We start from the raw sequence: 13,840 nt of genomic DNA, 5'->3' as shown, positions 1-13,840 counted from the left end.
TCGTCTACATCCTTTGTAGTGTTTTTTTAAAAAACTTATTTAAACTTTTTTTTTAAAGACTTATTTAATGAGTACACTGTAGCTGTCCTCAGACACCAGAAGAAGGCATCAGATCCCATTACAGATGGTTGTGAGCCACCATGTGGTTACTGGGAATTGAACTCAGGACCTCTGGAAGAGCAGACAGTGCTTTTAACCACTGAACCATCTCTCCAGCCCCTTTCTACTATTCTTTATAATAAATTACCAAGCAGTTGAACAAACTAGCTGTATTTCCCACTGTTGGAAGAAGTTCCAAATTTAGAACGAGATAGTTGGGCTTGGTAGTGCACACCTTTAATCCTAGCACTCTGGGACCTGGGGCAGGAGAATGGATAAAGAATTTGAGATCACTATTAATATGAACTCCTAGTTTGGATGCTATATTTAGAGAAATCTACAGTGAATTTAGTGTTGCCAGTAATGGGTATCAAATGGGTATCATGTTTCTCCTGATGTGTACTTGAGGACACAGCATCATTTTAGTAAATCATGAAGAGATATAAAAACAAACCCAAACTAAAGGAGATTCTCCAGAGGAACTTGATTATAACCTTTAGAAATATCAAAATTGTAAGCCAGACAGTACATGCCTGTAATCCCAGAACTCTGAGGGTTTAGGGAAAAAGGATTGTAAATTCAAACTAGCCTAGGCCAAGTGTTACAGAATACTTGAACCTGTGTCTAGTTAGAGTGTGGCTCAACCCTTAGCACGCTCCTTTAATTCCTCTGGCTGGAATTCAGACACGCCCTTAATACTCCTTTAATCCCACATAATGACAGTAGTATCAGTTTTTAGAAGGAAGCACCCATGTTTGAAAGTGATGTCTGATAGAATTGCAGGAAAAAAAATGACAAATCAGAGAAAGATTTGACAGAATAGGATATGCCCAACTCTCAAGAGAAAAGAGAGGAAAAGGAAGCTACTTAAGGGAGAGACAGTCAGTACAGGAGGAAGAGAGTACAGCACAGGAATACAGTAGAGTTGAGAGGGAGAGGAGCAGCACAGAGAGGGTGAAGGAGGCAGTTTTACCTGGAGAGTTTTACAGAGACAGATTAAAGAGAGAACAAGCTAAACACAGGTAAAGACAGAATGAGCAAGAGAATGAGGAGCCAGAAGGTTAGAAAAGATTGCTAGTGTTAATTTGAGGCCAAGCAAAGGAATTCAGAATCCTAGAGAAAAGCCAGATTGAATCAGGCAGCTGGGAGAGGAATTTGAGGCCAGAACAGTTGAGTTGAACCAGCCAGCTAGAGTTCAGAAAGAACAAGAAAGGGTGAGCTACTCAGTAGTACGTCTGAAAGGCTGAAAACATTCTAGGTCTAGATTAGATTGCACAGAGGCTAGACACTTTCAGGACTAAGCCTAGGTTAGCAGACTGAGTCAGTAAGCCTCCCAGACAACAATTACAAGAGAATAAAAGTTACTTTTATGTAACAAGATTCTGTGGGCCACAAAAGCTAAATTCATCAAGCAAGGAAAGAGTGGGGAACTAGTCTAGAAGAAAAAGACTTCAGAGCTATTCTAGCTTGTCTTCTATTGCTGCAATAAACACCATGACCAAAACATCTTGAAAAGGAAAGGGTTTAGTACAGCTTACAATCCATCATGCACAGAAGTCAAGGCAGGATCTAAAGCAGGAACTTGGAAGTAGGAACTCGAGCTGAGACCATAAGACTGACTGGTGTCCTCCTCATGGATTTCTCAGCTTGCCTTTTTAAAAAAGTGATAATAATTTAATTACCTTCCCTTTCCTCCTTCCAAACCCTGTCATATACTCCTCCCACTCTCCTTCAAACTCATGGCTTCTTTTTTAAGCTAATTGTTATTGCATTCATATATGTATATATGTATACAAATTTATTCTTAAATATGACCTGCTTGTCCATATCCTGCTACCAGTATATTATGTTTTCAGGGTGGTCGTTTGGAACTGGACAACCAGTTGGTGTGTTCTTCCCTTGGGAAGGCCATTTCTCCTATTTCCAACTTTCCTCAGTTGCCTATAGTCCTTTGTGTAAGGTTGAGGCCTCATGGTTTTTTTTTTTTTTTTTTTTTTTTTTTTTCAGGTTTTTTTTTTTTTTTTTTTTTTTTTTTTATTTTTTTTTTTTTTTTTTTTTTTTTGGTTTTTTTTCGAGCTGGGGATCGAACCCAGGGCCTTGCGCTTCCTAGGCAAGCGCTCTACCACTGAGCTAAATCCCAACCAATCGGTGTCATTCTTGTCCAGCTCATATTTAGACAGTCTGTGTTGGTGAGATTTAATGGGTGTAGCTTGTGATATTACTAGGAGAGACACAGCAAACTCCCCAATTTTCTGATTCTTATAATCTTTCCATCACCTCTTCTAAAATATTCCCTGAGCCTTAGGTGTGGGAACTGTTTTGTAGATGTGTTTATTGGGACTGGGTTCTACCCCTCTGCATTTTGATTGCTTGTGGTTATTGGAGGTAAGTCTACAACCACTACTTTACTAAACTAGCATAATTCCTAACAACAATCTATAAATAATTGTCCTTATACCCAGAGGTAAGTATAATCTTCACCCTTTGCCTTCTCTTTGCAACAGATGGAGACTATTACAGAAAACCTCAGTTTGCTTCTTTTTGTAACCCAACAATCAGATTTATATGTTATATTCTCAATCCACAGTACATCCACACAATAAATTCACTGCCAATTAATAAAGATATAAACTGCCCACCTAGACAAGATAAAATCGACCTAGTCCATCTGCATCTGGATCATTCCTGCTCCATTGTCTCCATCTTGATTTTCTGACTTCTCCTCCTCCTCTTCTCTCCTTCCTAGACTTTTCCCCCCTACCTTTCCTTCTCATGCAGTGATAGGCTTTGCCTTATGCTGAATCTGCTTTGCTACATAATGACATCATCCTACACATCACCCTTTCTGTTTAATTAAAAAACACTCTTTTTCATCAAATATAAGCTGTGCACAACTATTACCATTAGAAAATCATCCAGACGACTTTGCTTTCTCAAAGTTAATTAGCTTGGGTAGGCTATGAGACTAATTAGTCTTCAACCCCGTCAGAAATCTGAGAATGACCAAATATCTATAACCATAGGAAGCCTCACACTGCTTCCAGAACTGAGACAGGTTGTAGAGACAAATGTCTACTAGCACAGTCCCCTGTTAGCATAGCAACAAGGGAAAGCAAGTCTTCAGCCTTCTGGCCCAAGATCAACTGACAGACTTTTGAAATGCAGAAATCTAGAAGAGCTGATAATTCTGGCTAGGCAAAGATTATCAGTCCATAATGTGCATAATGTGCATAATGTGTCCCTTTTTGGACAGTATTAGTCTGTAGATGAAATAGGCAGTTACTGCCCAGTGACTGCCTCGCCACAAAGTATTACCTCATCTGGACATAGAGATGTTCAATTTCTTTGTTAAATCAACCAAAGGGGAACTGTTAGGATCAGCTATGTCTCAACAAAAGATAAATATCTTTAAATGTCATATTTTATGAACTTCTGACGTTTTTGAAAACCATCTATCTATATAAGGTAATCTGGACTGTTGTTTGTTAACTATTCTCAGCTATTTCTGACAAGAATATTTTTAAAACACTGTAATGGTGAACTAGGAGCCATGAATTTGTTATTTGACCCCTAATTCCTATGTTTAATCAACTCAGAAGTTTGTAATGGCATCAATAGAAGGACTGGGTCCAAACCTTGTACTTAAAAAAAATGTAACAAATAAGTTCTATACCAAAGTAAAGATAAGACTTTAGCTTGGTTACCAAATGAGATTATGGCTGTACAAATCAATCTAGCTAATTCCTCCCTGTTAAATTATGACCGTTTCTAAATTCCTCATAAAATCAACCTTAGAATAACCACCTTCAGCCCCTCAAAGTCCAGGGGATCAAGGCAACAACTCTTCAATGGCTTCTTCAAGCTGTACATGGATGTTGAGATAGCCTTTGGGGGTAGGGAGAGGGAAAATGGAACGAATGTTGTTGCCTGATGTGTCTGTCTTGACTGGACTCGACTGAAAGTCCTTGAGATTAGGAATCCAAGCAGGTACCTTCTACAATGTATACTTCTCAAAATGAGAGTTTAGAATTGAGATATCTTTTTGTTTGGTTCTCTCGAATTTAGTTTCTCAGGAGATCTACCTTTATCAAATCTAGTCAGTATGACTCTGGAAGGTGTCCAAAGCCTAATCACCCTTTTTAAAAACACAAAGACAAAACCTTTCTCCCAAAATACTGCATTCTTTAGTCTGTAACCAGAAAAGCTTGTATCTTGCACTCTGTCCCAGAGGAATAATAAAACCACAAGACTCAAAAATCGCACCCATTATGAAAAATAAAACAATTTTTAAAATGAAGTAAGCTAAACAATAGTGTATGAGTCTGTTTAGGCTTTTCTAATCTGTCATATTAAGAAATTAACCCAAAATTCCAGAGAATTAAGAGAACATGAGCTTCCTGTTGTGGTAAATATCAAGATGACCACAAACCCTCTCTAGCTGGCATCATCGAGCCATGTGGCCTTCGCAGGGTAGTTCATAAAACAATTTGATCACCTTTTTATTAATACCAAAACCAACAAGTATGCAATTTGTCAAACTAAGATTTTAGCCTAATATACATTTATTAAGCTCTCTACCTAGACCGTCAAACTTAAATCACTACTCTCTATTTGGAGTCAGTGTTTAATTTTCTCTATCTAGAACCATGGGTGAAAATCTCCGCATGATTCTGATAAACTCTGTACTCTCTTTTAACTATTTTAACTATATTTTAACTATATTTTTAACTATTTTAACTATATTTTAACTTTTATTTTAACTATAAAAACAAATTTAATCACATTTCCATTAATACCTGTCACTAAGAAGCAGGCAACTTGTCAAACCAGGATTTTTACCAAAAACTTCTGTGGAGCCCATGTTAGGAAGAATATGAGTATCCTGTAAGACTTATTAGAGCATTATATCTGTCTTAGTTAGGGTTTTATTGCTGTGAGCAGACACCGTGACCAATGTAAGTTTTATAAAGGACAACATTTAATTGGGGCTGGCTTACAGGTTTAGAGGTTCAGTCCATTATCATCAAGGCAGGCACATGGCAGCATCCAGGCAGGCATGGTGCAGGAGGAGCTGAGAGTTCTACATTCTCACCCAAAGGAAGCCAGGAACAGAATGAGTATCCTCAGGCAGCTAGGAGGAGGGTCTCCAAGCCCACCCCCACAGTGACACACTTCCTCTAACAAGGCCACGCCTTCTAATAGTGCCACTCCCTGGGCCAAGCATATGCAAACCATCACAATATCTTTATACCATCTATCTGTTAAGCTCTCTGCTTGAAGCCTCAGTCTTTATTAATAACTCTTTAAGATATGTCTATTCACTCTGCCTGGTGTTACTGACTTTTATTTATTTCTACCTAGTTCCGTATTGTGGGTGAAATCCCCAGGTGATTCAGATAAACTCTGTATTTTTTACAGTAGGAGTCCTAGACTCTGTGAGCAGACCGTCCCCTCTGTTCCTTTGTTTAAGGTTCCCGAGCTTGGGCCATCATGTGACTCAACATGGCGCAGCCCTTTTTCACCTAGAAAATAAGGCTTTCTCAGGCTGAGAAACTTCAATTTTTAGTGGATTTTTGCCTAACACGTTGGTTTGCCACTTGTTTCAGTAAAAAATAAAAAAGGCGGAATTGGTTCCCGAGTGTGTACTCTGGCTCGATAGTTCTGGCTCCAATGGGCCATTGGAACTGGTGTTAATTTATCTTAGATTAGTATCTCTCCCAGTGGCTCTCTACTAGCTGCAAACTCTTTGGTTCCAGCTACCCAGTGAAATCATGGTTCTAGAAGTCAGCAGCAGCTGGCCTATTGTGGTTCCCTACCACAGACTGCCCACACTCCCAGCAACCGACCCCCTAGTAGTTAAAGTATAAACTCCCAACTACCCGGTAAAATTAAGACTCAATAAACTGTAACACAACAATCATATTTATATGTTAAATTTTCAATCCACAATACATCTACAGAATAAATTCACTGCCAATTAATAAAAATAAAAACCTCTTACCTAGACAAGATAAAATTGACCTAGTCCACCTGCATCTGGATCATCTGCTCCATCGTCTCTATTTCCTCAGTTTGCTTTTTAATAGTAACTCAGGACCACTTACCCAAGGCAGGCACCACCCACAGTAGGCTGTGCTCTCTCCACATCAGTCTTTAATCAAGAAAATGCCAGATTTGCATTTTCTCAGTTAAGGTTCTCACTTCTCACATGACCCTCAGCTTGTGTCAAGTTGGAAAAAACAAAAGCAAAAACCAGCACAATTGAGAGGTGTGGTGACTGAATGTAACCTTCACACCCTGTCTTGTTTTTTGTGAGACAGGGTCTTACTGTGCAGCTCTAGCTGGCCTGGAACTTACTATGTGGTCCAGGCTGTCCTCTGCCTCCTGAGTGTTGCGATTAAGGCACCAACAACCATGCCCCACCTATTTGTCTTAAAGTTTGCATATTACAAATGTTAAGATGACCATAAGTTTTGAATTAGGCCATTTATTATCATGCCACAAATGTTATAGTCTTTGTGTTTATACTTTGGATATGCAATAGATTATCTTTGTTTAAGGAGAAACCTGCGTCTAAATATTTAGTTATAGATAAGTAATTAGGTAAGGAGAGAGCAAGATACAGAGTTAGAGAAATAATGTGGCAAAATATTACACATTTGCAGAATCTGGGTGATAGCTATGTTAAGTAGATATAATTCCACACTGTGGCATAGGTTTTCCACCATTTTTTGGTGTTCGATGTTTTTAGAAATGTCTCACTATGTAGTTCAAGTTGTCTTTAAACTCGAGCTGTTTCTGCCTCAGCCTTCCAAGAGTAGGGATTACAGTGTGTGCTACCACACCCAGCCTGCTTTCTTTTAATGGTTAAGCTTTTGTTGAATTCGATTTCTTAATTTTAAGATAAATGATTAGTGGGGCTGGAGTGAGAGTTCAGTGGTAGAATATCTGCCTAGTACTCAAAAGGCCTTGGGTTTAACCCCTGGCACCACAAAGAAACAAGCAAAAAAACAACAGTAAATGAGTAGTCTGATCTTTGATACAACTTATCCATTATTTGAAAAGGGGAAAGCAAACTTATCTAAAGAAACACTGGCTGGAAAATTTAGAATCTTGATCTCTTGACATTTGATAAGCCATACAGACATTTCTTCTTGTCTTTAAGCTTTTAATTTCTTGATTTATTAAAATAGTGAAAATGTGACAGAAAAATGGCTGAGCAGGTTAAAATAAAGACTCTTGCCATGCAAGCCTGACACTGAATTCAGTCCCTAGGTCCCATGATGGAAGGACATTTCTACGTACATGAATCCAGTCACACAGATTTCTCACATACAAGCACACCCAATAACAGTACATTTAAAGCCTTGTAAAATGTTGAAAACAAGAAAATGTAAGTGTCATATGAAAGCAATATAAGAATACAACTTAATAGTTACATTCATTAAGCCTGGTACTACAATTTGATTTTAATCCTACTTAGGGCTGGAGAGATGGCTCAGTGGTTAAAACCACTTGATGAGCTTACAGATAACTGGGGTGCAGTTCTCAGCACCCACATGACAGCTCAGAGCCATCTGTGACTCCAGTTCCAGTCAATCTGATGCTCCCTTCCAGCTGTGCAGGCACCAGGCATGCACATAATACACATTCATACAGGCAAGTCATACACATACATAAAAGCAAGCAAGCATTTTAAAACTATGTTAAGATGTCAAAAGACACGTAAGTTCTTGCCCATGACAGATGATGAGAAGCTTCTGAAGGGCGTTTGACAGAGCTCTACAGATGAGTAATGACATAAAACTAAAAGGAAAGGGTTAATAATCTGCACAGCTGAACCTCATTCAGTTTCACGAGGAGGGAAAGTACTGATAACAATTCTACTTCACTATTATGTCCAAGGTGATCCAGAAATCTCCAAATGAGAGCCCAAATTGACTGATTTAATTTAATGGTCTTTCAAATAAGGTAATATCCTAATTACTTAGCTTTTACATTAAATAGATACACAGTATATCTTAAAGCAGAAGAACAAAAAGGAAAACACATATAAGAGTAGATTTAAAAAAGATTTAAAAAAAAGAAAAAAAGAAAGAAAGAAAAAAAAAGAGCCAGTGAAGCCATTTTAGTAGCAAATTGACAAATCAGTAGTTGATATCTCAGAGAGGGCCCATCCGCTGTCTCAAGGAGAGCTGTTATTTAATTTTCCTGACAGAGGAGGTGTCTGCTGAAGATTGTTCCTAAGTAAGGAACCTGAGTATATGCAGACCTGTCTTCTCTCACTTGACCCTCAGACTGTGTTAAAGCATGTGGTGTGAATGTAAATGTAGGTGTGAATGTAAAATATGAAAAGCAAGAATCCACGTAGTTTGGGTTAACTTTTCCTATTATGCTTCTTTGTACATTTTATTATTAATTGTGCATCTCACATTCTTTGTATGTGCATTGGAATTTGGCCTGCATGTACACATGCATATTATATAGTTTGACTTAACCAGTATCATACTAAAATATCTTTATAAATAAAATAAGTGAGAGTTTGAAAGGATATTGATTTGTCTCCTTTTTCTCATCTAGTTAATGACAAAGCTAGAAAAAAATCTTTTAAAAAATTTCATAGCCTATATTATTATATGATACTCTGATGCTCAGTTACTCTGAAATCTTATTTATTATGAGAAAGATCAGTACTGAGTGTTGGTTGACTGGCTTTGAGATAGGGTCTAGCAATCTAGGCCAGGCTACCCTCAAACTAACGATCTTCCTGTCTCAGCCTCCTGAGTAGTGGAAATACAAGCATGTGCTACTGCACTGTCGCTCCCACCTTTTAAAAAGCTTTTAAACTGGACATGGTAACATACAGCTATAGTCCTAGCTCCTGTGAGACTGAGGCAGGAGGATCCAGAGTCCCAGGCCAGTCTAGTCTACATAGTAAGCTGATGTATGACATAAAAGAAAAAAAGGGGAAGTATATGGGAGCTCAGTGGCAGGACACTTCCCTAGTATATATGAAGCTGTGGTTCAATCCACGTCACCACAAGATGGATGGATGGATGGATGGATGGATAGGTAGACGGACAGTGGATGGAATGGATGGGTGGGAAGGAAGGAAAAAAGGAAGAGTTGTACTGACTACTTTCTTTTTCATTCCTATTCAGGTCATGTATGGAATGTTGGTCTTTGCATTAGTACTCCGTTCTATTTATATTGTTACATGGTAAGTAGTTGGGACTTGTCATCAACATTCTGATAAAAATATATTTAGATTTGTAACAGTATGTATATTCTAAATTGGAAAAGAAATCTAAAAGTAGCAAGATAGTGACAGAAAACCCAGCATTTATTTATGATGTTTGGAAGACTTGTTTTTCAGGTGACTTATTATTAATGTGCATGATATAAAAAGAAGAGTTCTAAAATTAAAGAAATTTGAAGAAAATATATATGAGACACCTGCTTTAATATGTATAACATTGACAAGGATGTTAAAAACTTTGAAAACTACACATTTAAAAAACATTTTATTTGTATTGGAGAAAGGATTCAACAGCAGTTATGAGCACTGGCTGCTCTTCCAGAGGTTCTGAGTTAAATCCTCAACAATCACATGGTGGCTCACAACCATCTGTATTAGGATCTGATGCCTTCTTCTGGAATGTAGGTGTGCATGAAGATAAAGGACCCATAAATATAATATATTCTTTTAAAAAATTAAAATTCAAGGAATAAAAAATGTGTTTCTTTCTCAGACTTGCATGGCTAGGTTAAGTAACACCTCTCAAGGAAGGCTGTAGTGCCATCAAATATTTCCACAGGCTAGGAGACCGTCTCAGCAGCATGGCCTGCAGTTAGCAGGCACACGACCAGCTCTATCTGCCCTGCCTTCTCCCACCACATATTTCAGAGAGCATTTAAGAACTATACATAGTCTCTAATAGAATATATGAAAATTAAGTAATATTCATGAGAGTACTTTAAATAGGCCCTAGCCATACAGTGGGTGCTCAGCTCAATAAGTAGTGTGGTCTGTGCAGTTTCCCATCTTTGTCTTTAAATACACCTTGCGTTATATTTTGAGATAATGTAGAAATGCATGTATAGCATAGTATCACTATAATACTATGAGTGATTTTGTTCTCTGCATCCTCGCTAGCAATTTTTATTCCAACTATTATGAAGGTACATGCTAATATCTTATACTTTGAATTTGCATCTTCCTAATGGTTAGTGATGTTGAATGTATCTTCGTATGTTCTTTCTTTTGCCATTACTATGTTCTCTTTATGAAATGTCTATCATGTCTTTGTCATTTTTTTCTTGTATTTACAAGAATTAACACGGGTACTTTCTTGCTTTTAAAAGTTTTAAGATTCTAAATTTTTTTTGATTGAATATGTGGTTTACAAATATTTCCCACAATCTGACTTTGTTTTTTATATTCTTTTCAGAATCTTTTTAGTAAGCAAAAATTCTTAATTTTTATGTCATATTTTTCAGTTTTCCTTTGTATTATTTGTTTGTTTTGAGATGGGTTTTTACTAGATAGCCTTGGCTGTCCTGGAACTCACTATGTACACCAGGCTAGTCTCAGCCTCATAGAGATCTACCTGCCACTGTTTCCCAAGTGCTGGGATTAAAGGCATATGCTACACACCCAGCCTGGCCAGTGCTTGTGCTGTGTATTCTCTTTGCTCTCCGTGTATATTACAGCCTGCTAAGGCTAGTGTTGGCAGTTTCTAATGCAGTCCAGAAACCTAACCTCCTTTTTTGCCTGTGTTAGTTTTCTGGGGTTGTCTACCAAAGTGCTGAAAGGTGAGTGGCTTGGGTATAGAGACTGTAAGTTCAAATGCAGGTGTCTTCCTTCCACACCACTCTTCCTCTCTTCTGGTGGTTTGCTGGCAGTTCTGGCCTTACTTACTTTGCAGTTTCTGCTTTTGCTGTCATATGGTCTTTTCCTTGTGTCTTCACGTGGCCATATTCTTGTATTCTTCAAGAAGGATACCAGCCTTCTTGAAATGTATATCTGTTCCTGTATAATCTCATTTGAAATATCAGCAGTGATCCTAGTTAGAAATAAAGGCACATTCTGAAGTACTAAAGAATTCAGTGTATTTTGAGGGTGGAGGAGAGAATAATTCAACATGTGTAGTGCCTTTATTTTGTTCCATTTAAAATATAATTATCTGAAACATTTTCTCTGTATAAATTTAGAATCACATCAGTTAACATTAAGATTTTTGTCTTTAAAAACACACAAAAAAGGTAAATATATTTTCTGGTTTTGTTGTTTGAGACAAGACAGTCTTGCTGGTATTTGGTATTGCCCAGACTAGCCCTGAACTTGTGATTCTGCTGCCTTTTACTTTCTGGATGGAAGTGTAGGCTCTCCATTTGCTAGGTCTGGGGAAGGAACTGTATTTGTGTGTGTGTGTGTGTGTGTGTGTGTGTGTGAGAGAGAGAGAGAGAGAGAGAGAGAGAGAGAGAGAGAGAGAGAGAGAGATTGAGAGAGAGAGATGTATAATAGCAGGTGATTATTATTTTATATTTTCTGTCTTGCTTAGGCTGGCCTTTTCATGATTCATTGGCTGGAGACAGTGAGTTTTGTTAGGACCTTTTCTGTCTGTGCATAGACTTCAGTTACTGACTTGCTCCATTTCAACTCCAAGTATACTAGCCCAAAAGAATGCATATGGTACCAGGCAGTGGTGGCACACACCTTTTATCTCAGCACTCCAGAGGCAGAGGCAGGAGGATCTCTGAGTTCCAGGCTAGCCTGGTTTACAGAGCGAGTTCTAGGACAGCCAGGACTATAGAAAAGCCTGTCTCCAAAAACTGTGCGGAAAACTGTATATGGTGAATGAACCTGAAGAGCATTGTGCTAAGTGAAGTAAGCCAGGTTTATGTAGAAATGCCGCTGGAACTGGGGAGATGGCTTAGTAGATAAAAGGTACATGTGACCAAGACTGATGGTCTGAGTTCCATCTCTCACAGTGGTAACAGGAGAGAATTTACTCCTATGTGTTGCCCTTCATGTGGGTCCCATTGTACTTGTGTGCACACATCACAATAAATAAATAATGTAAATTTAAAAATCAGGTTTTAAAAAGGGAAAGGAAGGATGCTAAGTATACCGCACAGTCTCTCTTACATGTAGAAAGTGATAAAGCTGAACTCTTCTTGATGGTAGAGCCTGGGATGGGGCAGGGAGACAATGAGGAAATGGTGGAAGGCTACAAAGTATCAGATAGAAGGAAACTGTTTTCAAGATCTATTGCACAACAGTTTACTATGGTTAGTAATGTGCATTTCAAAACAGCTAAGAGAAAAAATTTCAAATGTGGTACCACAGAAAAATGACAAATGAGATAATAAGGTTAATTAGCTTGATTTAATCATTCCACGTTGTATACATAGAACATAAGCATGTATCCTGTAAGTATATACAATCATAATTTGTTTTTTGTAATTTGTCAATTAAAATGATATTAGTTTAAAAGGAAAACACAAGGAACTTACCACTATCATTTTTCAGGCCTCAGGGCCCCTAGCACCTAGTAGTCTACTTCCTTCTTCCTTCACTATACCTTTCAAAGTCTTCTAATGTCTGTTTGATATTATATATAGCACACAGGAATCGGAATTTAGTGGAAAGAATGGGAAAAAAATCAGTTTACTCCATCTTTCCAGAAGCTTCTACTTTATTCTGTTTTTAATATGAGCACTTTAGGGAGATATAAAGAAACATAAAACACATTTATCAACTTAACATCAGTCTGATAGGATATAGGTATACTGAGAAACACAGATGGCTTTAAAATGGGCCAGTGAGATGGCTCAGTATGTAGGTAAAGGCACTTCACTCCAAGCCTGATGACCTGAGTTTAATCCCCAGGACCCACACATCAAGTCTTGTTTCTTTTTTTTTTTTTTTTTGGAGCTGGGGACCGAACCCAGGGCCTTGCGCTTGCTAGGCAAGCGCCCTACCACTGAGCTAAATCCCCAACCCACCCACACATCAAGTCTTAATTTTAACAGTTAAAAGGAAAGAACCAACCCTCAAAAGCAACATGCCAAGGTACCAACAAAACACACACAGATACACAGCTATCTGCCCCTCTCATATAATAAAAAGATTCTAAAGTATTTACTATTGACAGTCTTTATGAAATAAAATTATCTTTTATCTGCCTTGCCATACCTTCTTTCTTGTATCTCTATTTAGTGATCATTTAATTTAGTGTTGTCCATTTTCTCTTCATCTGTCCCTGACTATATTGTAAGGTTTTGTTGTTGCTTCTTCAAGACAGGATTTCTCTGTGTAGCTCTGGCTGTCCTGGAACTCACTCTGTAGACCATGCTAGCCTCGAACTTAGAGATCTGCCTGCCTCTGCCTCTCGAATGCTGGGACTAAAGGCATACACCACCACAGCCAGGCTCATTGTGAGCTAACTTGATAATCCCTAAAACCTAGGAACCTGCTTCTATATAAAGGTCCTTAATATTAGATAGAAAATATCAAACTTTTGTTTTAAATTGTGACTGAGTTCTTAAAATTTCTCTGTAACAAAACACCTAGAATTAAACACAATTAACTTTAAATGCTAGCTATCTTAAAAAGACATAAGAACTTCAAAACATCAAATCCAAAGAAGCTGTAAAGATAAATGAATGATTATATAAAAATTAGCTTGAAGGGACTGGAAGATGCCAGCACAATAACATCTTTAGTTTCAAACGT

General features: G+C 37.9%; 1 protein-coding gene across 3 annotated transcripts in view; it reads left to right on the top strand.

Moving 5' to 3' along the window:
• Acer3 (alkaline ceramidase 3) overlaps window positions 1-13,840 on the top strand; it is an 88,646-nt gene that overhangs the window by 57,366 nt on the left and 17,440 nt on the right. For all 3 annotated transcript variants that reach the window (XM_032892983.1, XM_032892984.1, XM_032892985.1), the window contains one exon: window positions 9,261-9,319. In XM_032892983.1, coding sequence (XP_032748874.1) covers window positions 9,261-9,319 — 59 coding nt within the window. The remainder of the gene's footprint in view (window positions 1-9,260; window positions 9,320-13,840) is intronic.

This window comes from Rattus rattus, chromosome 2, assembly GCF_011064425.1.
Source record: "Rattus rattus isolate New Zealand chromosome 2, Rrattus_CSIRO_v1, whole genome shotgun sequence".
Lineage (NCBI taxonomy): Eukaryota > Metazoa > Chordata > Mammalia > Rodentia > Muridae > Rattus > Rattus rattus.
This window is presented reverse-complemented; position numbering and strand designations above follow the sequence as displayed.